This window comes from Sciurus vulgaris (genome assembly GCF_902686455.1).
Source record: "Sciurus vulgaris genome assembly, chromosome: 14".
Taxonomy (NCBI): Eukaryota; Metazoa; Chordata; class Mammalia; order Rodentia; family Sciuridae; genus Sciurus; species Sciurus vulgaris.
The window spans coordinates 90259764-90285470 of record NC_136475.1 but is presented as its reverse complement, the minus strand read 5'-3'; the positions used below and the strand labels follow the sequence as shown (position 1 = coordinate 90285470).

The following is a 25707-nucleotide window of genomic DNA, read 5'->3' as shown; positions in this document are numbered from 1 at the left end:
TCCAGCCCAGCAGCCTCAACCGAGCGCGCAGCGGGGCCAGGCGCGCGGCAGCACCCTGGACCGCGGAAGGATATTGCACTTTGTTTACCTCGTCTGGGCAGCGCTAGGGAGCTGGAAGGCCAGCGCCGGCGCCCCCGACCGGGAGCTGCAATGGCAGTGGCAGCCGCCGCGCCGCAGGCTGGCGCGGTGAGCCGCCAGAGGACTGGCAGCGGCGAGGCTGATTGATGGGCGCCGGGCTCAATGAGGGGACCCGGGCGGGGGCGGGGCGGGGCCGGCTCGGGGCCGAGCCAGTCGCGGGTGCGGCTGGGGGGGTGGGGGCTCCGTGGAAATGTGTCGGTGACATTGAATGGAGAGACAGAGCGCGAGCGAGGCGCGCGCGCGCGCACACACACGCGCACACAGCCCGGCTCGCTCCGAGATCCCCGGCCACGTAAGTAACTATTAATACCGCCTCGCCGGGAGATGCGGGCGTGCTGAGCGCCAGGATTGGCCTCGGGCACCGTCGGCCGGCCCCTTTAATTTTTAAATACACAGTCCTCTTTTACCTCTGGGTGGCAAGGAAAAAGAAAAGAAAAGAAGAAAAGCCGTCAATTTTCTCCAAAACAAAACCCCGCCGGGCAATTTGGGTTGAGGGTAGCGGGAGACGGAGTGGTTGCAAATTACTCCGAGGCAAGATCCAGTTCTCCAGCAGGAAAGGAACGCCGCGGGTTGGCCGGGCCAGGGAAGCTTCCCCTTCCAGCTCCCGCAAGACCCCCGGAAGCCTGTGCGGGGGAAATCGGAGACCACGGATCCTCCTGGGTCCCCGCCCGCACTTCTTGCTTCATTCGGAGGAAGATCCGGAACGCGAGCCAGCGGCCACAGCATGAGCCTGTTCTGACCTCCGCGCCGCGGGCCAAGCCCTGGGCTTTGTGGCTGTACCTGCGCCCGGCGGGGCGGCAACTCTGTCCAGCTTTTGCAATCTTTTGTTGGCAGCTCTGACCGCTCCAAGTTAAATGATCCCTGGCTATTTTTCTTTTTTTGTGTGTTTGTTTAATTTTTGGAGCGCTCTTGCGATCTTGGAAAAGCCTCAGACGCCATCTACAGTTAAAACGTAGGTAACTGCCCTCTCCGGCACCCCCCCCTTCCACGCCCCCCACCCTTTCCACCAAAAAAGGGGGTGCAGCGCGGATTCTGGCTGCCGTGCGTCGCGAGCCGGTAGATCCGTGCTTATTTCCTTTTTTCTTTTTGTTTGGTTTCTAACGCGTGGAGACCGAGCCTCCGCCGTGCGCCTCCAGAAGACTGCACAAACTACAGCCGGGCTTCTCCGCCCCGTCTGCGATTCGGAAGGGTGCCTGGGGTTCGCTTCGGAAACCCGGCGCCGCGGCTCCCCACCTTAACATTCCGGTTACTCATCTGCATCCAGTTGGGAAAAGAGAGAGAGAGAGAAACTCAAAAGTGCGGCGATTCTGCACATCGCTGGCTGCTTTGGGGTAACAAAAGGACCCGAGTTGCCTGTCGACGGAGCACCCCCGGGAGCCCGGCTGGGAGCGGACGAGGTGCTAGCGGAGCCCATCTGGGGGCTTCCAACTCTTTCTCCGCGTAACCCCTCTCCGTCCCTCCCCTCTTGTTCCCTTGATATCCGCGGCACCGAGGCGCCTGCAGCCGCACTCGCCTGCGACTCCTGTCTCCAGCGGGTTTTTTGTTTGTCGTGTGCGATCCCCACACTCATGAACATACACAGGTCTACCCCCATCACAATAGCGAGATATGGGAGATCGCGGAACAAAACCCAGGATTTCGAAGAGTTGTCGTCCATAAGGTCCGCCGAACCCAGCCAGAGTTTCAGCCCGAACCTCGGCTCCCCGAGCCCACCGGAGACTCCGAACTTGTCGCATTGCGTTTCTTGCATCGGGAAATACTTATTGTTGGAACCTCTGGAGGGAGACCACGTTTTTCGTGCTGTGCATCTGCACAGCGGAGAGGAGCTGGTGTGCAAGGTAAAGAGCCCGGGGTTTGGTCTTGCTTTTTGTCTTTTGAAAAGGTTCCCCGGCCCTTTGGAAGTGGCCGGAGGGGGGCGGGAGGTCGCCGAGCCCTGGGTCCTGGGGGAGGGAGATTCGCGGGATAATTATCCGTGGCCTTGTTAAATGGTTTTGTTTATTTATCTGCCCGTGTTGGACTAGTTGCGAAGTTTTTAGACCACTGCAGACAATGGGGCGGGCTGCGGCGGGGGCGTTCTGGGGAGAGCCCGGGGTGGGGAGGGCGACGAGACTGCGCGGGGGCACGGACGCGCGTGCTCCCCGAGGCTCGTGGAGCTGGGTGCGCGGGGCAGGCTGCCGCTGCCCAGGGGATTTCTCCCTGTGTCGATCCCCCTCCCCTTCCCACGCGAATAGGGAATCCCCCGCTCTTTTAAGACAACTGATGACTTGGTTCCTTTAGCAGCCATTGTTCTTAGCAGCGTGCAGGTGTTAAACCTTTGTTCCAAAGGTGCCCTTTAAAAGCGGCACATAGAGGTGTCCCCTCTGGCTGAGCCCAGGGGTCCAGCGCAGAGAAGGAGTTTACAAAGACCTTTCTTTTGCCTGGTGCTTGGAAAGGAGGGTTGGGGTGGAAATCCTAGCCGCCTGCTCACCTTGGGCGAACAGTGAATCCTGTGGGTCTTGTATTTTTCTTCTCATCTCCAGACTATCTTGCCAGCACGTTTCCCCCATCCTTATTCCTCATCTTTCCTCCACACATGTTTGCCTGCAAGGTTTTGAGGCTAGCATTTGGAGTCCGCTGGATTTGCAGCACTGATACTGAGACGTGATGGACACTTCAGTTTCTTTTTTGTCTTTGACCTGAACAGTGACTGGCTTGTGTATGTTTGTGTGTCTGTGTGTCTTTGTGTGCACTCAGGGCATCAAAGGAGGGATGAAGAGGGGAATTGTTGCAAAAAAAAAAAAAAAAAATTGTTTTTTAAAGACTCCAGTGGAGCATACTGCTTCCCAGAATTGGGCATAGATCAATAATTCATTCTCACTTAATTTTGGATTTGCTCAGGTTTTTTGGGGGTGTGGGGGGAGTGAGGATCTATGCTGCCTTTGAAATGGGCGCTGTCCTGCACAGCTGTATTACAAATAATGCATCACACTTTTCCCATTAACCAGAGACTGCTTTGAGGAATAACCTTATTTCATACTGGACTGGAGTATTTCATAGCAAAAATTGGGTTAGTGGAGATAGATCTCCAGTTAGTTTTGTGATTGTTCAGTTCAGACCTTAGGGGAAATCGGACTCTTTAAATATTGCTATTTACTTGTCCAAACATTTGGCATTTTGCATCTTTTCCAAGTTATAGAGACTCAGAGCAACTGTTCCCGGTTAACCAAAATTCAGTAGGCGGCTCAGAGCTGGATTGAATTCTCCAAGTCCTGCAAGGTTGCACAATAGACTCGGCATCCTCTGAAATGAATGAATTCCACAGAGCTGCCACTCTGTTCTGAAATAAGCACATCGCCCAGCACTGAGCGTTTGCTCAACTTCAGTGTAGCATTTTAATATTTTTTGAAGGCTGGAGATGCTTTTAAGTAAAAAGACTCTGCAGCCAAATTCTGCAGGAGCATCTTGCTGGTATTTCTTTGTTTAAAATCAGAGATGACTCTGGCCCCTGCTCGCTCTTTCTCCCTTCAGGCCCTGCAAGACATATTTCACTGTAGGTTAACCTTTCAGTGTCATTTGCACACTTGATCTCTGGCCTAAAACTGTACTTAATCTGCTGGTTTAGTTATTGCAAAGATTGGATCAGCCCTTACCAATTATAGTGTGGCTGCAAGTGGATTTAAGTGCAGTATCATTGTTCTGCTTGACAGAGGTCATCCCTGTGAGACACAGCAGCGTCTGTTCTCCTGCCTTCTACCAGAGGTTATGTGGGTGACTTCTGCAAACAGAGCTGTGTATATCCTAAAGAGCTCCGAGGGAGTTTTATCAGGCTGCATCTATGAACTGCCTCGAGATACACACTATGGGTTCTTAGCTCACTTCAAGGCTCAGCAAAATCTGCACATTGAATCCTATTGCTTTTGACGTTTTAGAATATAGGGTTCATGTTTCTTAGCTCTCTGTTAGCCCAAGAAAAAAGTCTTTAAAAACAGACTGAATGGAAAGGTGCTGTTCACCGTGGAAAAACTGCACACAAAAATTTGTAGGGCACTCTGTGGGGAGAGGGATTCCAGGGACATTTAAACAAAATGATCCAGCCTGTTTATTGTCTCCCATGTGCCTACTTTGGCTGGGCAAGTGGAGGAAGGAGCTTTAGGGGTCTTTAGCTGTATCGTTTTCATAGAAATGCCGGTAGCTACTGTGCAGATTGACATAATTACTATCTTGGCAGAAAGGGCACTTTCTTTTTGCAAACATTATTAATGGTCGCCTAATCTTACAGCCTTATCTGAACTGTCATATTATATAACTGAGGCTCCAAATTAAACATTTGGAAGAAGCTGGCAGCCAGGTTTAAGGCTTGATTTTGCACTTGAAGGTGATGGTTTAAATACCAATCCAAGCCTATAAATGCCTGTTACAGCTACTAATAAAAGTTTGGCTCCTTCCCATTTGGGAAAGCATAAGTACTGATTTTATTTTTCATTTCTGTCCACCATCTTGAAATTTGGTCTCTTCTACAAAGGGTATGGCTGCATTTTGAAGCTGCCACAAACGTGTTTGATTGTTTGTTTCTTTCTGGAATTTTGGGTCCATTCAGTTTTTCAGCAGTGGGGAAGGAGAATAGGCTAAACATGCTGAGTCAAAAGCACCTTTTATTTTTTAAAAGGCAACTGGAAACAGGAAGTGTATTGTAAATAATCATAACTCGAAGCCCCGGCAGCAGAACCCGCAGCCTGGTGCTTCAGAGCAGATCAGGCTCATTACATAACCGTGTCAGTAGCCCCTGCAAAGCGTTTATTCCTCTATGAAATTTCAGAGGCTTCCGCACGTTCTGTTGCCTGCAGTCTGGGTGTTAAAGTTGACTCAAGCATTTCAGATTCCTAATTGAACGGGCCTCTGAGGTGACTGCTCTGAGGTCATCCTTTGACAGTATCAGGGTGTGATTTGTGGTCTCTGGAGAGGCTGAAGTATTCATTCTTAAATTCTAGGGTGCCGTGGCAGCAGCTGTGTGCGTTCCTGAGCTGCCTCATTATGGCTCATTCACAACCATGCTGTTAACTTTGCTCACTCAGCCCCAGTTAGCACCAGCCCCCTTGAGGTTCTTGTTGTCCCTGTTTGACTCGCAGATTTTGTTGTTGTTGTTGTTTGTTTGTTTTTTTTTTAATGCTTAGAGTGACTGAACTGAAATGGCAGCCTCTGTCCCTGAGTGGGCTCCAGAAGACCTGGGATCCCTTTACAGGGAATCTAATATTGTGCGTGCATGTGAGCTGGGTGCTGTCGGCCAAGAGGGGCAGTTTTAATCAGATTCCTGGGTGGAATCAGGATCCAGGAATGCTTGATGGCATCTTAAGTTGATGTCTTCATTTGGTGGAGGGGGTGGGCGTCTAGCGGCCCTGTGCCCTTTATCCATCCTGTCCAGGTTAGGGGTGGCTGGTCCAGATTAGCGTTCATGGTCCCTGCTTCTGCATTTTCTCACCACATTGCAAAGTGACGATCGTGGACAGGATATTCTCACTTAAGGAAGCAATTGATGAAGCTCGCTGATTGCGATCTGATAACCTGTAGTGTGCTATTGGGGTGTTTCTCTTGTGAATTCTGTTGGGCCATGACACCCTTCACCTGCCCCTCAGTCATGCCGCCCTGGTACCCTCCTCTAGCCCACATTCCTGGGAAGCGAGGAGAACCAGGTCCAACCCAGGCACTTGTACTGCTGATGTAGCTCGGGTCTTGAAGTGAATGAAAGCGTCCCTTCCAACCTCAGAGATGTCTGTAGAGTTCCTTTCGGTTAGGTCTGTTTCAGAAGGTATCGATGGTACATTTTCTTTTTAAGCAACAGCGAGGTGGCATTTCACAGGCTAATTCTGATTCATGGAAAATCATTGCATAACTGGTTCATTGAGTTAGAGATCTGCGGAGGGAAGAGGGATGCCAATCGGCTTCTCCATTGGCAAGGCCTGGATCCTGTTCCCTGCTTTGCCGCTGGGGGCATGAGTTTGTGTCCTTTTTTAAGCCTCAATTTCCACATCTGTACAGTGAACATATTGAATTTAGAAAACCCTCAGGCCAAGTCTGGGTACGAGGGCGTTAGTTGTTGTGATATGCTGCCTGTTGACGTGCATTTCTTAATTTCTTTTTTCTTTGAAGGGAAATAAGCTCTTGTCTGTGTTTCTTGGGTGAGTCCCTTTCTGATCTTGCCTCAGTACTTGGATAAACAGAGGCAACTGGGTTAAAGGAGAAAACGATAAAACTTAATGTTTAGGTACTGCTTTCATTTTTCTCCTCTAATCCTTCTAAGACCAAGTGAAGACTCATTTGTCTATTTTCACATGACAACTCGGAAGATCAGAGAAGTCAAGAGACTTACTCAGTGCCACACAGCTGACCCCAGACAGGTCTGGTACGGTCGGGGTCCAAGTTCAGTGCACTGTCTTCTTAAACACATGCCTGTGGGAGGTGTCAGCTTGTGAGATTTGGTGGTGTGGGAGGAGCCTCTGACTTGGTCCTGTTCCTGCGGTTCTAGGTGTTTGAGATCAGCTGCTACCAGGAGTCCCTGGCCCCGTGCTTTTGCCTGTCCGCCCACAGCAACATCAACCAAATCACGGAAATCCTCCTGGGTGAGACCAAAGCCTACGTGTTCTTCGAGCGAAGCTATGGGGACATGCATTCCTTTGTGCGGACCTGCAAGAAGCTGAGGGAGGAAGAGGCAGCCAGGCTGTTCTACCAGATCGCCTCGGCCGTGGCCCACTGCCATGACGGGGGCCTGGTGCTGCGGGACCTCAAGCTGCGGAAATTCATCTTCAAGGACGAGGAGCGGTAAGGCCCACTCGGCTGTGTGTGTGTGAGGGGCTGCTCCCAGCCGCCATGTGGAAGGTTGGAATGAGCCCTTCATTTTGCTGCCCGTGGTCGGGTGAGGACAAGCAAACAGGAGGACAGAGAGTGGAGTACCGTAGTACTTAAGTGCCACTGGAAAATCAGCACCGTTGTTCTCAGGTGTCTTGAGTGTGGGAGGGTCAGTGACCTGGTGAATGTGTGTGGTTTGCTGTCGTGAACTCCGCAGGTGACTGCCGACCAGCGTGGCATTCGCAGTGTCACGGAAGGCAGGACTTTGCCTACAATCAGTTGTTTATAATCCATTCACTCCTTCCGTAGCTGTTTCCAAGCACGTATCAGGTGTGAATCACAATTCTCAGCATGATGAATAGCCAGATGAATTAGAGCCACCTGCCTTATAAAAGTGCCATGCCTCTTGACAGAGGTGAGTTCCTGGGTCCCCTGAGAGCTGGGGTGGTGGGGGACGTCAGCTCTCACTCGGACTCGAAGGGGCAAGAAGGGTTTTACAGAAGAGGTGGGTGACTGTGTAGCTAAGGCCTGACATTGAACGTGTCTTGAGCCTCGTGGGAAGGACCGCCCTCCAGGTGAGGAGACTGCAGATGTCAGTGCATGCCCATGACGGTCTCCGTGATTTCAGGAAGCAGCTGCACAGGATGCTGGGCATCTGGATTCCGTCCCTGGTTCTGCCGTGAACGCATTACTTTCTATGTAGCAGACCCCCCTGGGGCTTTGCTTTCGCTTCCAGCTGACTTTGGTTATTAAAACTCCTCTGAGCCCGCCCCCACCCTTTTTTTTTTCTTTTTAAGAATGTGCTTCATTAGAAGGATGAAGTCCACATCTTTATATGCATTGATCACTGTATTCCAAGAATTGCTTTGTAAGTGGCTCTCCATAGCCCGTGTCATGGATTCTTAGGACCGCCTTGGAAAGAGGCTAGAAAAGAGGTCAGTGAAATAGGGGACACTGTCACAGAGTCATCATGGGCCTTGAGGTGGACCATCTGATGGTGGGGCCAGGAGACTTGGTTCATTCAGTCACTCAACAAACACTTTTGCTTGCCTTCTGCATGTCGGACATAGCCCTTTTGAGCAGAGCTTCCCACCTTCCAGTTAGTTGGCCATCTAGCCTAGTGGCCGGTGATAATTTCAAGCTGTCGCTTATAGAAGTCCAAAGACAACCAGATGACTGAGATCCAGTGATGTGTGCTTTGTTATTTTAAATTATTATTATTATGATGTGCTCTTTAATCTTCATGGTTTGAACTAATTGAGGAGTTAATGTCTGGCAAGCGCATTGGTAAGACCAGCGGGAGAGGGCCTGGTGTTACTCAACTCAAATGGCATTTTTCATGGGTGTTTACAAACCAGCTGCATAGGCAAAGAGCAGAGGGCGTCTGGGCTTCCTGGACCACCAAAGTTGGCAACTTTGGCATGTTTTTATCCACAGAGGGCAATCATTGGCAGTTAGTGTTCTGGTCTTTGATTGTGATGCCTTCACCTTTACTGACGACCTGAAGAAGGGACACTCTCCTAAGATGCGTGTGGGAGGCTGACCCTTACCTTTTCTGTTCCGCTGCCCAGGCCTTTCTGCTCTTGGAGCCTGGAGACCCAGGTCCTTACCCCGCTCTTGATTGTAATGGCTTTTGTGACCTTGGACCCCCCTCTTCCCCCACCGACATACGCTGTTTCTCATCCCTCTGCGTGTGGCTCTGGTATCCCGGCTCTGCGTTCTTCTCGGGCTGTAGCGCTCATCTGTGTGCTTCCTGGGACATTCTCGCTGGGGAGATGCTGAGCACCAGCAGAATACTGAGAAAGGTGCTCTCTTTGCCCCTCTGTGTCTCACCTTTCTTTGGAGACTTAACAGCCTCGCCTACAGAAACAGGAGGTGATAATTTTGGCCTCTTGCTCTACAGTTACAGTTTGGCTCACTTAATTCTGAGAGCTGGAGAGGCGAGTGTCCTCGGGTCCACGCTGGGGCGAAGCGCTGACGTGCAGAGTGGTGAAGTTTCAGAGCCACACGCAGAAAGAGCAGAGGTGGGAGGGGACTCCAACAGGACAGCGCGGCTCTGGAGAAATCCATTCGCCGGGGTGGGATCGGGTGCATTCGCGGGCCGGGCCCTCCCGAGGGACCTGTGCTGTAAGCATCGCTCTCCAGTGTTGCCTTGGAGAGGGGTTTCCAGGCTTCAGTGAGTATCAGGTGGCTGTCCAGGGACAGCAACTGTGTGTTCCTGCCGTGAGCTCAAGTAGGGTGGGTGACCCTGCATCATGGAACATGGAGCAGGCGTGGACCCCGAGGTTCCAGGGACTGTGCTTCTTCCCTTTCCTTTGGCTGCCAGGAGGGGAGAGCCTGTTCCTCAGTGTGGACGGCTTGCTGGAAGCGGATCGTGGCCCCAAGTCGGACCACCCTGTCCCCACTGCAGGCTTTTCCCTGGCCTCACTCCTCCTTCTGAGAAGACTTGTAGGGGTGTGAGGAAGAGTGTGGAGCCCTGGGGAACAGAGATCAAGGTGCAGGGAGCTTCCAAACTGATACCCTACCCGGGTCTCTGCCATTCAGTCTGGGGCTGTGTTTGAACTGCAAAAGAGCTCAGCCCTCTGAGAGAGGATTAGAGGGGTGTCCATGTGAGCGAGAGACCAGAGCCACTCATTGGAGCCCACACGTTAAATCAAGACTTTACAGCTGAATTGTAAAGGGTTTCCCTCAGCTGGGAAGCTGGCCACATCTGAGACCGCAGGAGAGCCCCTCTGGCCACCCAGTCCTCCACACTTGTCACAGGTGGGACCATGCGGGAGGACGGCACTCCCCATCTACTGAGAGGGGACAGGGCTCAGAGTCCCGTCCTGTCCCGAGGCAGCCGGCCTGGGACCCTCTCAGTCCCCAGAGCGCGCTCCCTGCCACGCCTCCTGCTGCGTGCCCGTGGGCTTGCCACTGGGCCAGGACGGGTGTTTTTGTCTGGGCAACTTGGCCGAGGTCACTTCTGTGTTCAGGGACATTCTGAAGGTCTCCTTGGTGGCTCTCACCCAGCCCACCAGCTTCTGGTGGACGGGGATGAATGCCTGGCGGCCTGTTTTCTTCTCATCGTCGTTTCGTTTTCCAACCTCTTGATTTCAGAACGTGAAACTTCTGGTTTTATCACGCAGCAGATTTCTGCCTCTCTGTTTCCTGGCCCTCCTGAGTTTCACAGAAGAGTCTGTTAGGTTGTTCTGCCTGGAGAGTGGCCTGCGGGTAGCCGGTGCCCGCGCTTCCCCAGGGGAATCCTGATCTCCCTGGAGCCGGTGCCCGGAGCCCCCTCCACCCATCCTAATGGTGCACCTTCAGGGGGTTTCCATTTTTTATCTCTCGACAGCATCGGAAGTGGGTTGAATCTGACAGAGTTTTGCAAACTTAGCCCGTGGTGTCTGTGTCTGTTTTCTGACCCCTGATTCATTCATGAGAAAAGTGGAGAAGCGGGTTGGCTGTGCTTCATGAGGTGTCTCGTCATCAGACACCTCCTTGGTACATCCGTCTTGTCCTTCAAGGATGTGCTCCGTGTCCTCCCGTGATCTTGAGTGCGGTGGAAGGGGGAGGAGCGCGTAGCCAAACCACCTTTCAGGACAGGGTGAGCGGATTGCTTACACAGAGGCTGCAGACTGCAGACGGTCCCCAGCTCTGACGCCCTGGCCATCCCTGAACGGTTCTTGGGGCCCCTGCCTCTCCTCAGGTTCGGTCCCACGGTCGCTTTGCACATTTCATTCTCAGGTGGCACAGGGGCTTATGTGTCCTTACCCAGGGGCCGTGCCCTTGTGCGGAATGGGCAGTAGCTCAGATTCTTCCACTTCTGGTGTGCTTGGGTCTGGGTTCAAGATTCAGATGCTGGCTCTACCACTTGTTGATCTGAGCTTGGACAAGTCATTTAATGTTTCTGAGCTGTAGTTTCCTCAAAGTAGAAATAATAATGGCATCCCTGGGAAGTAGGTGTGAGTATTAACTGAGATGCCGCTGTGATTCATGGGTGGAGCAGACACTCGTTAAGTGACAGCTGGGCCTGGAGTAATTGAGAAGCACACCATGATAGATGAGCGGTCCCTGGGACTCAGTGTGTCCCTGAAGAGTGAGGTCTCCATGTGGCAGTCTTCCCTGTGAAGAGCAGGCCCTGGGGTGCAGGGGTTCAGATGTAGGCCACACCCCCCTCTCTTGTCTGTTTAATTATAATCAGTAAATCAATGCTAAGAGGTCGACATGCCTGTCAAGAGCATCTGATGTGGGGCCTGTTGCTCAGAAAGGCCAGAGGGTTAACTGGGCAGCTGCAGGGGGAGAGGCCCACAAGGCTCCTGTCTGGCCTGGGTCGGCCACTGTGTCCCACGCTGGGTGTCTACAAAGAGACCCGTGGCTGACGTCAGGCGCTGTGGGTTTGCACTGCTCCAGTCTCTGACTTGGACTGCCTAGGGCGAGCTGGTGGGACCTTGCTCCTGCAGCCACCCTGCTCAATTTTCTCCCACTGGGTGTCTTTCCTGGGACAGAGCTTCTTGCCACCCCACCCCCCACCCCCATCTGGGATCAGTGTTGGCATTTCCTTGCACAGAAATCTCAAGTGAACCGAGAAACAGGCCTCTTTACATGTTTCTTCTTTGGTTAAAAGATCTTTATCTCTTGACATGGCGGGTTTCATTTTCTGTGCAGTGTAGAAGCCGATCAGTGCCTGCCTCTGCTGGAGGGTAGCTGGGGCCCTGGAGCTGAAGGGCAGGTTTGGTGTAATAAGCAGCCCCCGTGCCTCGCGGGGGCTGGAGACCTCTCTCCCTCCCCCACCGAGGAGGTCAAGGTTGTCCTTCTCAGGGGTGAGTTTCTACATTGGCTCTTCCTTTAGATCTTCCAGTTGTTCCTGCCTCCTGCCAGGCTTTAGTGTCTCACCAAATACTGAGGGTGGATGCTGGGACCTCAGTTCAGATTCAACTTTTCTTTCGTTAATAGCTGTACACATTTCTGTTCAAGTTGTAAGCAACCCGTGCGTTAGGAAAGCATTGTGCCCTTTTCAGTCTGAAGGAGCAAAGCTCCTGAGAAATTCCCTTCTCTGTGAAGGCTAACTGTACTTGAGGCCTTGCCAGCCCCGGGGCGGCTGCCCCCTGCCCTGATCCCCAGGGTAGGTAAGTGGCCCTCTCCCATAGCATCCCTCTGCCTCTGTGATACCTCCTTTCCTACTCCAATGGTACATGTGCGCCTCTCTCTACTGTCCCTGTCCCCTCCCCTGATGGACTGGGGAGCTTTCTCTCATTCATGACTCCTTGGACAGGTGGACATTGCTATATATTGAATCAATGAAAATCTCCTTTTATGGGTAGGAGCAGCTGACTGGATTCTCATGACAGGAGTAGAGAGACAGGGGTAGAGAGACAGGGGTAGAGATCATTTGCATGTAGGTCCTTGCCTGGAGCAGGAGTCTGGAACCGCAGGAATCCCCATGGAGACATCTTTTCAAAGGGAGCTGTTTTCAAAGTCATACATCAAGTGAGAAATGAACCCATCACTCTCCTTTTGATTTAATGATTGATGCCTAAGTGACATCTATTTAAGACACTGTTTTCAGTGTCTAAGGCAGTCTGTAATTTTATTTAGGAAGGGCTTTGCTCTTCACAATTAGGGAAGGATGAGCTTGCTCAGAGCTCTGTGCTTAGAAATAGACAAAATAGTAGCTATCAGGCAGGATTTCTGGCCTGGTTGTTTGCTACTTAGTCAGTTGGCTGTGAACTAGTTGAGGGCCACTAGGGAACCAGGAAGAGGGTGCAGTGGTAAGATTTTTGATGCCTCCACTTAGTCCTCGGTTCTTGGTCTACTGCCACTGAGGTCAGCTGGAGATAATGTATGTAAAGTGCATCGGAGTTCTTAAGATTGTCATTGTCACTACTGCTTTCAGCCATCATCTGATGGCTTCCAGCCTCAAACCTGGAGATTTACTTATTCATTCGATAATTATTTATTAAGCACTTGTGTGCCAGGCACTGTCTTAGATGCTGGAGACAGAGCAGTGCTGAGTCAGACAAGAAACCCTGCTCTCGTAGGGCCTACGTGTCGATGAAATAATATCCAGGCCTAACAGGCATCAGACTGTACTTACTACAGTGCTTAAATTCACTAATTAAATTCTAATGAGTTGCTTTTGAATGAACCCATTTAAGCCCAGTGAGTGAAGTTCTCTTATTAGTCCCAGTGTACAGATGAGGAAACCGAAGCCCGTGTTTTACAGCCTCTGAATGGCAGACCCAGGCTGGGTGCTCAGGTCGGCGGCCCTGGAGCATAGGCTTTTTCGTGGGAGGTTTTCTTCAGGAAGAACCAGCCGGGTTAGACCCTGGATAAAATGCAGCATCTTGTGCCCAACCCTCAGAACAAATGTTCTTAGGCAGTTGAGCAACAGGTGGGCGCCGGGAGAAGGAACCTGCAGAGTTGCATGGAGCACAGATGTTTTCTGAGCCGGCAGGACGTCGCTGGGAGCACCAGCTAGCCAACCTGCGGGCAGTCCTCCTGTCTCCTTCCCGTTCTGGGGTGTGAACTGTGAGGCGGGGTCCACTGATCTTTCCGCCCCCGTGTCTTGCATAGGACCGCATTGTCAGTTGATGAAATGGATGTGTGAGCAGCCCTCCTGCCCCAGAAGCGTAAATAGTGTAAAATTAAAAAGACCCTCCACCTCCCAGATTAGCCGTGGAAGGCAGAACGTGGAGACGCAGTCTGAGGCCCTTTCCCAGCACTCTTGCCATTTTCTTCTAAGTGACGAAACAGGGTTGAACTCATTGCAACTTTCTTTGGGCTCTGGGCATTGCAGTTCTTAAGCAGCGTCACACTGAGGTGCCCGGACTACATCCAGGCAGAAAGTTGGGGGGGCTCTTGCACACAGAATGCTATTTTGCAGTCCTTTATTAAGCACCTTCTAGTCCTGTTCACAGCTAGGGGTTGGTAGTGTAAGAATCAGTAACCAGACAGTCCTTGCAGATGGAAGAGACAATGGGATAGTTATTTCACAGTTCCTGCAGTGGAAGGGTGTGGAGAGTGGTCATGTGGGGGGATGGGCTTCTGAGTCTCTGGGAGGAAGGGGAGGGTCCGGTACGTGAGCCAAGCCAAGAGGCAGGAAGGAGCCTGGTGCAGGAGGAAAGTCCTCTGGAAGGTCATCCAAGGGCAGCAGAGATAAGGCGGGCAGGAAAGCAGTGGGCTAGGGCCTTGGACATTCTCATCCCTGACCTTGAACTTGACCTGAAGCCCAGAAGGAGCCACTCACAGGTTTTCTAGGACAGGGACAAGGTCGGGTTCTTGATTCTGGAAGCCTATGTGAGGGGCTGACCAGGAATAGCAAGACAGGGAGCTGGGCCTCTATTTATGCTGCTTGAATTGGGACCTTGGCAATGGAGTTAAGGGGTGGAGTGTGAAGGTGGGGGAGTTAAACTCATCCCTTTTGTTTGCAGATGTGAAAATGAGCAGGAGGGGAAGTCCTTACCCAAGCTTCCTGATGTGTCAGTCACACAACAAGAGCAGCACTGGGCTTTCTGACCCCCGCAGGGCTCTCTGGTTTGGGGCATCGTGCCAAGTGGCGCATCCCTGTCTGGCTGGAGAGCCACTGCCGTCCTGCTCTCTCCCTGAGCTCTACCCTCCTGGCCAGGTAGCTCCGCAGCAGCAGCACCTCTGGGTGCTCCTGTCCAGCACTGAGCTGTGGAAACTTTTCTGAAGGTAAAAGGATGGATTCCGAGGAGGAAGGAGTCACTTCCAATGCAGGTAGCAAGTGGAGAATGGAGTATTGATGAGGAATTCCCACCCGCCTGGCTTGTCCTGGGTTTCCCCGCGTTTCCATGGTGACCGGAGTCCTGAAGGCCCTGCAGCGTGCAGGCTGCCCTATGCCGCGTTTTCCTGGAGGGGCTCCAGGTGGAACGATCCTGTTCGTCTAGTTAGGCACAGTTGGCAGACAGGCACCCCCACACCCGGTTCCATCGCAGCTGGGCTGCTGGTGCTGCAGAGGACACCTGGACACTTGGCTCCAACGGGGCTTCTCATTCCGGTGCGGCTGTTTCCCAGAGGTTCTTCGTGTTTCTAAACCGCAGGGGTCCCTGCTGGGATCTGGTGCCTCACATCAGTGCAGAGGCCCCCATCTCCCGGGTGTGTATGGGAAGGAGGCTTATCCTGGTTCCACCTTACAGAACCAGCCAGCTCCCTCCCTGGAAGCCCTCTTAAGAGACTTCCTCCCTCCACCCTGACTTCTCTAGGGCCTCCCTACCCTCCTGAGCCACCTGAGGTCCAAGGAGGGTGGATTCGCTGAACACACAGGCCCTGAGTAGAGGAGGCTCTTGGAGGTGACTTGGGGATGTCCCTGCAGGTATGAATCGGGATCAAATGAGGGACAGCTTATTTTGCATAGTTAAGTGGTGTGTCCAGCTCCAGTGGGGACCCTGAGTCAGCAGGATGGTTCCCAGGGCCCCCTTAGCAGTTGCCTCTCGGGGGGTAGTTTCCTGCACAACTGGACTGACCACCACGATCACACGTAGAGCAACAGGCAGAGCAAGGCCAGACCTGGCTGCAGTTGACATTTTCCCCTGGGCCCTCCTGGATCCTGGACCTGAGGCCTTCAGTGACTTTGTGGAGATCACTGACCTCAGGCCATGGGACTTCCCCTCCACGCCAGGCGGACTTTGCTGAACTCCAGCCTCAGCCCCACCCTGGCCCACCCTGTTCCCATCTCTTGCTGCCAAGAACTCAGGGTGAGGCTTAAAGGTTGAAAAGAAAAGCACAATTTGCTGTGGAGGCTGTTTCTGCTAGGGTGGGCGGAGACTCAATTTGGAGGTTAAAAAACTGGGTTCAAATCCTAGCTCCTCCCTCCCTCACCAGGTAACCTTGACCAGGTCACTTCTGCTTCCTGTCTTCATCTAGGAAGTGTGCACGTCCAGCCCCCTGTCCACATCAGAGCTGTAACTTACAACTGTTGGGCGTGGTGGTTTTGCACGTGTTTGGGGCTGAATAAGCAGGACCCCACACTTGTCCCCATCCATTCAGGGTCCCCTTGAAAATCACTCCTTTTTTGACACTAAATAAATCTATGCTGTTGGTGCCAGGATGTATTTGGAGAAGGCAGTGGTGTTAGAATCCTTCCAGCATGGATTCAGACCTCAGTGTTCACTGGCCCTGTGTGTGGCTTAGACTATTTAATTCTCTCTACCTTGGTTTCCTTTTTATTAGGAAGTACACCTATATCACAATCCAGGCTATCAAAATCCTTAGCAAATTCTGATACATAGCTGCTGTTCTTGTTAATGTAGCCATCACTGTGATTGTTCAGGACACCTTGTAGGAGCATAGTAATCACACCAGCTTAACATTTAAAGAAAACTCTAAAAGCAGACACTGAGAAGCTAGAAGAGCCCTCTGCAGGGTCTGTTGCTATTTGCTCTTATGTCATGGAAGGGAAGTTGGGCTGTGGTGGGTGGGGAGACGGGCTTTTAGGGCCCACCTGTGACGCCCTGCAGCTCACCTCCAGGAGGGGAACCACATCTTGCTGGTCCTGGCTTCCTCACTGGGCACGTGGTCTGGTGACAGGAGGCCTGTCACCTCTGGGCTGGGCCATCGTTGGACACTTGTGTGTGCCGTGGGGAACCCTGGTTTGTTCGCCCAGTCAGAAGCAAAGCAGGCTGTCTCCTTCCTACCAGGTCTCAAAAGGCACAGAGCAACCAGCTTCTCTGGCCAAATGCATCCTGCCCTGGGCTCCTGCCTGCACAGAGATGTCTGCCATTTCTAGCTGCGTGGTCTCAACCATCGCCCCCGCTCCCTCTTGTCACTTTCCAGAATCTTTCTCCTTCATAGACCACCTCCAGTCCCACCAGCTCTGCACGGCACGTCAGTTGCTCCAGCCTGCACTGAAGGAGTGGTGGGGCTGGCCGGGCACACAGCTGGGGCAGGAGGCGGGACGGGTGCAGAGGTGCCAGGGAGGAGTGTGGTCAGCCTCGTGTCTGCTTCGGCATGCCTGGGCCTGCAGTTCGGACTCCCCTCTGTCTTCCCACTGGCTCTGGGGTTGGAGGCGGGGACTTCGCTTTAGTAGTAGGATCCACAGAATCACCCCGGTGTTTTACAGATGTGCCATGCTAGGCTCTCAGGGACACGTGTCTTGCGTTATTTCATGGAACCCTCACACGCTGAGAGGATGGTGTGACTGTGTCACGTGTGCATCCCCAGTGCCCAGCTGGGAAGCTCAAGCAGAGTAAGTGCTCCAGGAATGCCTTCAATGCCTCAGTGATTGGCGGGACCTCTGAATCCCAGGTCCACAGATGCGCCTGGTGATCTTTATGAAATCGACTTGTCTGCTTGGGGTAGTGGTCATCCCTCGGCTGTTTAGGGGACATCAGAAGTTTCAAGACTGTCTCTTCATTTCTGCGCGATTCCTGGCTGCACCAGCCGAAGCCCTTCTCACGTATGGTGGCTCCCGGGGACCGTGAGGCCCAGCGTCCTCCGGCCCTGGAGCTGGGAAGCAGCGCGTGCCTGACTTCCCTCTCCCCCCCGCGTGCTGCGCATCGTGGAAGGCCCCTGTGTAAAGACAGAATCCAGATGCGGTGCCTTGACCCTTGCCTGCAAGTGATGTAAACAAGGTCAGGGTGTTCCCAGGAGGAAGCGAGGGCGGAGAGGCCTGTGAGGGCTGCATGTCCTCCCGGACTTTCTCCAGGCCGCTCTTCCCCTTCCCTGTCCTGCCTGGGGCACAGACGGTCTGGTGAAAGTACACCTGCGCTGCCCTCTTGGAGCTTTTCACTGAGTGACCCTGGTGTCCTTGGCTGTGTCTGCAGCATGGGCAGGTGGGGGCCAGTCTGAGACAGGTGAGCCCTGGCCCTCGCCAGCCTAGCCCACCACCCCAGGAGCTTACTCAGCCTCCCTGGGCATCAGGCTTGCCATCCACAAAAAAAGAAGCCTCTACCCTCCTGGAAGCTTAACTCGTGCATTTCAGGAGAGCGTGTATATGAAGGTCTACCCTGGGTTGGGAGTGGAGGTGATGTTTCTCACTTGGAACTTGGTAATGTTTAAGGCGAGGACTTAGAACTTGCTGGTGTTACTGCACGTGCTTTGCTCTCCGAACTGCCCTGGTCCCTGTGCTGCTGTAGCCTGTGCTGGGCCACATGACAAGCAGCCCCAGCCCAGCTTGCTGCCACCCCACCTCTCAGGGAAGGACGGAGTGCCCGGCAGGTCAGTTTAGAGCAGTGTAGTTCATTCTTGAATTGGTGAAGAGGTGCGCTCCACTTGGGGGGTGGTAACTGACCCTTTCCTCAGGCCCTGGTCCATGACGTGGGCTCAGGACGCTCTGAAAGTGGGCACTGCTGCCTGGTGTGGGGGGAGAAGGAGGAAGTCTGAATCTACACTTGCGACCTGGAAGGGGACCAGGCAGGAACAGGCTGCCAGTTTGGCTTGGCTTGAAGGGGTCTAGCTGGGAGGCCGTCGCTTACAGGGCAGAGTCAAGAGCAGGGCCAGTGCAGGACCGTCCCCTTGGTTCTCATGGTGAGTGGCTGCTCAGGGCCAGGTGCTCCAGGTGCTACAGCAGCCGGATGCTGCTCTGCATCCAGAGTGACTCCACCCACATGCCCAGGAGCTCCTGAGGTGAGGAAGAGAGGTCACCAGAAATGCCGTTGAAATAACTGAGTGTGCCAGCCAGCCACGTGCATGGGAGTGCCCCTTCCAGGGAAGGGGATTGGCGTGCGGCTTGACGTGGGGTCACCATTAAGGCCTCCGCCACATTCGCTTGAGTAGAGACCTACAAGGACAGACCTGTGCACAGCTGGGAAGAGGCGTCCCAACCATCAGGACAACACGAGCAGAGGCTCCCGAGGGTCTCTGGGGAGCAGCGAGGAGGCTGGGATGGGCAGGGCAGGTGCTCTGAGGAGGCACGGGCAGGAGGCACCCTGCAGGTGGTGAGGACATTGGTCTCTGTGTAGCTGGGGTGACCTGAAGGGCGCCGACACCCCTGCAGTGCTGTCGGGAACTGGGCCCCAGAGCTGACTCTCCCAAGGCTCAGGCCCCTCCTGCTGACCTGCAGCTGGTCACTCAGGTGGGAGGGCCTGTTGTTTCTGTCCCTTCTGTGTTGGTTACTATTCCCAGACCCTCTCTGCTGCCAAGCCAGGGAAGGTGGGGGTGACAGGCAAGAGCTGTAAGGGTGAGGTGGGCTGGGGACACTCTTGAGAAACCCCCCAGGCCTGTGGTTCAGACCCGGTCCTCGCCTCTCCCCACCGCTCTGCCTATGGTTGCACTGACCCATCTCCATTCATCTCTGAACATCTGGTAAGGCTGGCGGGTCCCCCCCGACCGGCCACCTTAGATTAGGAGAAGCAAGAAGGAGACAGATATTTGTTGTTAATCAGCTCAATTCCAGATTAGCACAGATAGACCCTCCTGTGTTTGTAGGGCATTAGCTGCAGGGGCAGGAGAACGCGCGTCTCCTAGAGATGATAATAGAATACGGGTGCACACATCAAGAAAAGACATGTCGTTGTGTATTCCAGAATCCCAGAATGGCAGAGCTGGCAGAGACATTAGGACTGCCTTGTCCAGATGGTTGCATGACAGTGTGCATCTATTTCATTGCTAGCGAACCAACTGTACACTTAACAATGATTAAGATGGTAAATTTTACGTAATGTATATTTTTACCATGTTAAAACCTTTTTAAAAGCCCTGTTGTCTCTAGAGCTGTCTTTCAGGCTGAGACACAGTTTAAGTGACCTGGCCCCAGACCCAGTAGGGGAGAGGGTGGGTGCTTGCATGTGCCTTTCAGATGCAGAGATCAGCAGTACAAATGCTGTGGACCTGATTGTGTCCTTTAATTCCTGCTTGTCACTGTCACCTTCACAGCAAGCCCTTCAGGGTCTGATGGGATGGGAGCACCCAGGTTTAAGGCATCAGAACTTCCGGAATTCTTCAGGGAAGTGCTCTGGCCAGGAGAACAGGAGGGGGACTTCTGTTGCCACTCAAAAGAAACTTGGCCTTCTACTCGAAGAACTGCAGGGCAGGAAACGGACAGTGCAGTGGAGGCACCTGGGTAAGGGGAGAGGCTGGGCCAGGTGTGGAGCACTCAGGAAGTTGGCTCTCAGGTACTTTCAAGTTCGAGTGCAGCCTAGAACAACAAATCACTATGCATCCTGCTCCTCAGCTTCTTCCACAGTAAATTAGGCACAATTCATTAGGAGACATCAGCTCCTTTATGAAAGTGTTTACCGAGCACGCCTCCTTATTTTGCACCCAGTGATGGCATTGAGTCTTGCTGGGCCTCCGGGTGAGATTGCCATTTCTCTACCTCTCTTTCCAGCACATGGAGGGAAGTCCACTTTCCTGTTGGCAGCCATGCATAGTCCCTAAGTGGCAGGAGGGTGATTGGGGGCAGAGTGAGTGGTGAGAGAAGGACCTTGGGTCATGCTGCCACTGTTCCCCACCCCATAAGCACCGGGTCAAGAACCAGACCTTGGGAGCAGGACAGCAGGGCAGGAGACACCTCCCAGGAGACCAGGGAAAGAGATGGAACTGTATGAGGAGCCTCAGAGGGACTCCTGCTCAGACTGTCCCCGTTTCTGTCTTCATCCTAAAAAGAGGCAGCTGGCAGAGCAGAGGGTCAGTTGAAGAGATATGGAGTGAAGTCTTTGTTTCGCAGCTAAAAGACTGTGAGCCTTGGTGTTTGGATCTGTAAAATGGGATGCTAAAATCCATGCCTATCAGCAAGCACCGGTGAGGCCAAAATGCAGTTAATGTGCATTCTGCAGCCTGCGTTCTATCTTGTCAGGAAGCCACAAGCAGAGCTCATGTGGACTTCCCAGTGGGTCTGATGGGATGGGGGCACCCAGGTTTAAGGCATCTGAGAACTTCCGGAAATCTGCAGGGAAGTGCAGTTCGAATCCTGTGAAGCCTATCATGCAAATATGACTTTGAGAAAATCACTTAATCTCTTGTTCCCTCGTGGCCAAGACAGGGGTAACTAATGGCATTTATGGTTTGCTTAGTTGCTGAAGATTTGAGTTCCCTAGTAGATTGTCAATTTCAAGAAAGGACCTTGCTGGTCTGTTCTCCCCATGTGTCCCCAGCCCTGGAACAGGGTCAGGAGTGGATGGATGAGCAGCTGGATGAGTGGATAGACACCGACGAGCAGTTTGGAAACCCTGTGTCGCTGCTGGGATGGGCGGGCCTCCCTCCCCCACGGCAGCTCATGTCTCCCTGTCTCCCCTGCAGGACTCGCGTCAAGCTGGAAAGCCTGGAAGACGCCTACATCCTTCGGGGAGACGACGACTCGCTCTCCGACAAGCACGGCTGCCCGGCCTACGTCAGCCCGGAGATCTTGAACACCAGCGGCAGCTACTCGGGCAAGGCGGCGGACGTGTGGAGCCTGGGAGTGATGCTGTACACCATGCTGGTGGGGCGCTACCCCTTCCATGACATTGAGCCCAGCTCCCTCTTCAGCAAGATCCGCCGGGGCCAGTTCAACATTCCAGAGACTCTGTCGCCCAAGGCCAAGTGCCTCATCCGAAGCATTCTGCGGAGGGAGCCCTCGGAGCGGCTGACCTCGCAGGAGATTCTGGACCATCCTTGGTTTGCTACAGATTTTAGCGTCTCGAGTTCAGGATATGGTGCTAAGGAAGCGTCTGACCAGCTGGTGCCGGACGTCAACATGGAAGAGAACTTGGACCCTTTCTTTAACTGAGCTCACATCCCACAGAGACTTAGCGGGTACCAGGAGCGAGAGGGCCCCAGAAAGGAGTTCTTCCAGGGAACGGGGGGCCTGGCTGGGTGGCGTGAGGGACACTCGCTCTCACTTATTTCTTGAATCAGAGAAGGAAGACTTCAAGGAGCTGGCTAAACATGTGGCAGGGGGCAAGAGATGCAGGGTAGGGGTGGGGTCAGGGGGACAGGGACCCCCGGAGCTCTCCTCCCCGGGTAGCCCGGGAGACCACCCTTGTCCACTGGGCTGCTTCTGCCGACCCCACTTTTCCTTTTGTTCAGAAAGTAGTTGCTGATCTTGATAGAATCAAAACTCTGCCTCAAACACACATCTTGGCATTGCACTGTTAGCATTTAACTTCTTGTTATGATTCAGGGAAGGAACGATTGGCCGAGGAGGTTTTTTTCTTTTCTTTTTCTTTTTTTCTCTTTTAAACAAGGTAACCACCTATGTAATAATTAAGGAGATTCGCTCAAAAAATAATTCGGTGCACACAGACTGACCTGAAACCTGGGTGCTAAACTAAAAGAAAACTAAAGTCCAGTTGGTGTCTCTCAGTCACTCTCCTCAACTCATTTCTTCTAAACAGACTCTTGAACGTCCCGGTTGGGCGATGACGTGTTCACGCTCTGCTCCCTGAAGGGGAAAAAATGTGTCCTCCCGGGCTGTCCTGTTCTGTGTCAGCTGGTTTGTGGCAGGAAGCTATTAGAAGTCCAGCTTCCAGACGCATTACGCTAGCATAGTCGAAAGGGGAAGAAGAAAGGAAAAGAGAAGCTCAACTCCTGTTTGGTTTTTGCCCTGTGAAGGGTTCGCCTCGCAGGTCCCCCTCTTTGCTGAGTGACAGCAAGGGCCCCAGAGGGCAGGAAGCTCCTGAAATCTGGCACTTGTGCAACTATCTGATCTCAACTACACGTTTTGTCTTTTGCTTTATGGGAAACTGGTGAAATGAAACAGGTTGTCCCACATGTATAAAACACAGGGCAGCTATTTAACTTTCTTTACGAAGAATGATCCTTTTGGCTCGGAAGGCCCTCTGGTTTGGACAGAAAAAGCGGGAAGGATAATAAGCTGAAAGCTTGGATGATATAAATAAAACATCCCTCTATCCCAATGCGCACCTTTGTATTTTCAAAAACTCTTCTATTTATTAAGGAAAATGTCACATTGTGATGTATTAAGCCAGTACTTCAATTACGGGTCTACTTGGGATGACATGTTACATGCTGTAGTTGACATTGATAATTTCTTTTCTCTTGTTTGAGTATTTCTGTCCCTGAAATAACCTTTTATTTGGCTTTTCTAGATAGCTTTACTTGATTTCGAGTGGCAAAATGTTTTTTTTATTACGGCTTTTCTATTTGCTGTATGATACAGAACTCTTTTGGCATAAATATTTGTGTTCCCAGTACCTCAGTTGTTTGAATTTTTCGGCCTGTATATGTTTTGTGAAATGGTCCTGTTTTTGGGTAGGTAACACGTGGACTCTAGTATGTAAATGTTACTTGAATCTGTGCTTCATTATAGTATGTGGCATGTATGTGCGGACTCTTGGATGCTTTCTGCCTGCTCAGCAGGAGCCCCTGTCCCCAGGAGGGCGGCTTCACGGTTCACAATCAGGAGACAAGGCGGCCATCGATTTGCCCTTGATTCTATTTTGATAATGGAAGATAGAGAGGAGAGGCTTTTTTACATTCGGAAGATGGTGCTGTGTCAAGAGGATCTTTTTCTTCCCTCTCCCCTATTTTTTAAGTACCTTGTAGGAGAAAAGATTGGCGACGTGCATGGTGGGGATCGATGGCCTCTGGTGCTTTGTCCTGTATTTGGTTTAATGTTTTTGTCCTAATCTCTTCAATCAATAAAATTGTGCGTATTTAACTAAAATTCCGAGCTTCCAGAAGTGATGATTTTCTAGAAACTGCCTGTTGGGTGGCACCAAACACCAACCCTGAGCTCGTACGTTCTCTAAGGTCTCACTCCCCAGGGGTTGGGCATGGTCACTATTTATAAAAGCTGCCTTTGAACCTTTTGGGGCATCTGCTGGCCACATAGGTGTAACAGCTCAGTGACTAAACCAACCTTAAGAGGGACGAGTTATGTTCCATTACAGGTTTGGAAATAAGCCCAGGAAGGTGCGCACCTGTCCAGGGTAAAGCAGCCTATGGGTAGTAGAGCCAGGACTGCCCCCAGTCCATCTGGCCCCAGGCTTGTCGACTTGACTTTGGAGCACAGAGGTCCTCAGAGAGTGCAGTAACAGCTCTGAGTAGCCAGGTTACCTGGAGCACAGGTCATCCAGGCTTCCATGTGGATTCCCAGGGGAAGCAACCCTTGCTACAAACTGGATTGGAGATGTCCAAGAAGGACACCCAACTCCGGCACCTAACTCTGGGGACCTTATCTCTGTCCAAGACACACAGCATTTCAGGGATGGACGGACTCTACAGGAGACCCCTTTTCTGGTCCACCTCACTTCACAGAAATAATGATAGCACAGAGAGGCTCAGTTCTAGACTGGGACACTTAGTAAGCGTCTGCCATTTCAGTGCAGGCGGGAGCCAGACGGAAGCAGGGATGGGATGGAGTGGTGGGAAAGCCCAGGACTGAGAAAGGCCACTTTCCACGGGGGGGCGTCCCACCTGTCAAGGTCTTCCAGAGGTATCCTGGAAAGAGTAGCTCCTGAAAGAAGAATCTAGGTAATGAGGTAAGAGAAACAGCAAGGGTACTCTATGCAGACGGAACTGCGTGACAGGGACTGAGACATGCCCAAATTGCCACCACTGAACCCAGGCTGTGGTTGGAGCTCACAAAGTCCTTGCAAAGATGGGTTTGTGGTGCACAGGACGTGGCTTGGTCGCTAGTTGGGCCAGTCTTCTCAATGCCCAGAGTGCTTTCCATTGAGAGGCATCACCTCTGTCTCCCAGCACCTGACCCAGCTGCTGGCACGTGACCCAGTGCCTGGCGCAAGGAGTGTGTTTAGGAAATAACTGTCCACTAGTGTGTCACTGGTGCCACAGGGACTCTGCACTGTGAAATTTCCCTCCAGCCCCAGGTTTCTCAGCGCACATCATTAGGAAACAGCCGTTGCAAGTATGGAAGCCGACCCGTGGCGTTTATTGGGGCACATATAGCCTGATCCAATTCTGCTGCTCTTTCCCTGCCTGTGATGAAGCAGAAGTGGGCCTGTTGCCTAATGAGAAGCCTGTTGGAACAGTGTTTGTCTAACCGTCGCGTGCGTGGTTGCTGGGGGCCAGGCGTCTGTGGCGCGCACACTCCAAGCCGCTATGTAATGAGCTTCCACCTGGGCGGGGACCCAGACTCCGCAAGCTCTCCTCTGCCCCACAGACGTCTCAAGAATTAGTCAGTGGAAAGCTTTTATTTTCTAATTCCTTTGGGGGTAGAGGGTTCACCCGCTTCCTGCCAGTTGAACCGGTACAGGGCAAAGTGGCCGGGACAGAGGGAGGGAGAGGCCTGAGCTCTGAATCCCCGCTCTCATGATGGTTGTGACCCAGCAACTCTCTTAAACCTTGGTGAGGACTAAGGGCAGGTGTGGGTCCACTGAGGTAGGGTGTGCTGTAGGCTTAGTCCTGGGCCCCGCTAGAATATGACTGTTACCATGTTCAGACAAGGGCTATTTGGGGAGAGTCCCTTTGGCCAGGGAGTCATACTGGAACAGGATATGTTAAGAGCCATCAAGGAAGCTTATTGAAACCCTTTCCTGCTGTAAACAAGCAGACCCACTTGTATTAATCTGAAATATGTGGTTCTCCTGCAGACTTACGCAGACTTACCATCTGTGATCTGAATGTCATGTCCCTTGAATCCCTACATGGCAATCAAACGTTCACTGTGATGGTCTTAAGAGGCAGGGCCTCAGGGGAGGCGACAGAGTCACAAGTGGTTTCCCCAAGAGAACAAGATCTAACCTCTTACCAAGGAAGTTGAAGGGAGGGACCATGTAGGGATGCAGTGAGAGGCACCATCTTGAAGCAGACAACGAGTCCCCGCCACACACAGCATCTGTTGGCACCTTGTTTTTGGACTCACCTTCCTCTGGAACCATGAGAAATAAATTGTTATTATTTATAAAT

General features: G+C 52.5%; 1 protein-coding gene across 1 annotated transcript; it reads left to right on the top strand.

The window, feature by feature from the left end:
* Nucleotides 1–336: 336 nt before the first annotated feature.
* Nucleotides 337–24360, top strand: TRIB2 (tribbles pseudokinase 2). The gene is made up of 3 exons (XM_079111547.1): nucleotides 337–1976; nucleotides 6638–6930; nucleotides 21136–24360. The coding sequence occupies exons 1-3, from the start codon at nucleotides 1707–1709 to the stop codon at nucleotides 21602–21604; spliced, it is 1032 nt and encodes a 343-aa protein (XP_078967673.1). The 5' UTR covers nucleotides 337–1706; the 3' UTR covers nucleotides 21605–24360.
* Nucleotides 24361–25707: the final 1347 nt, after the last annotated feature.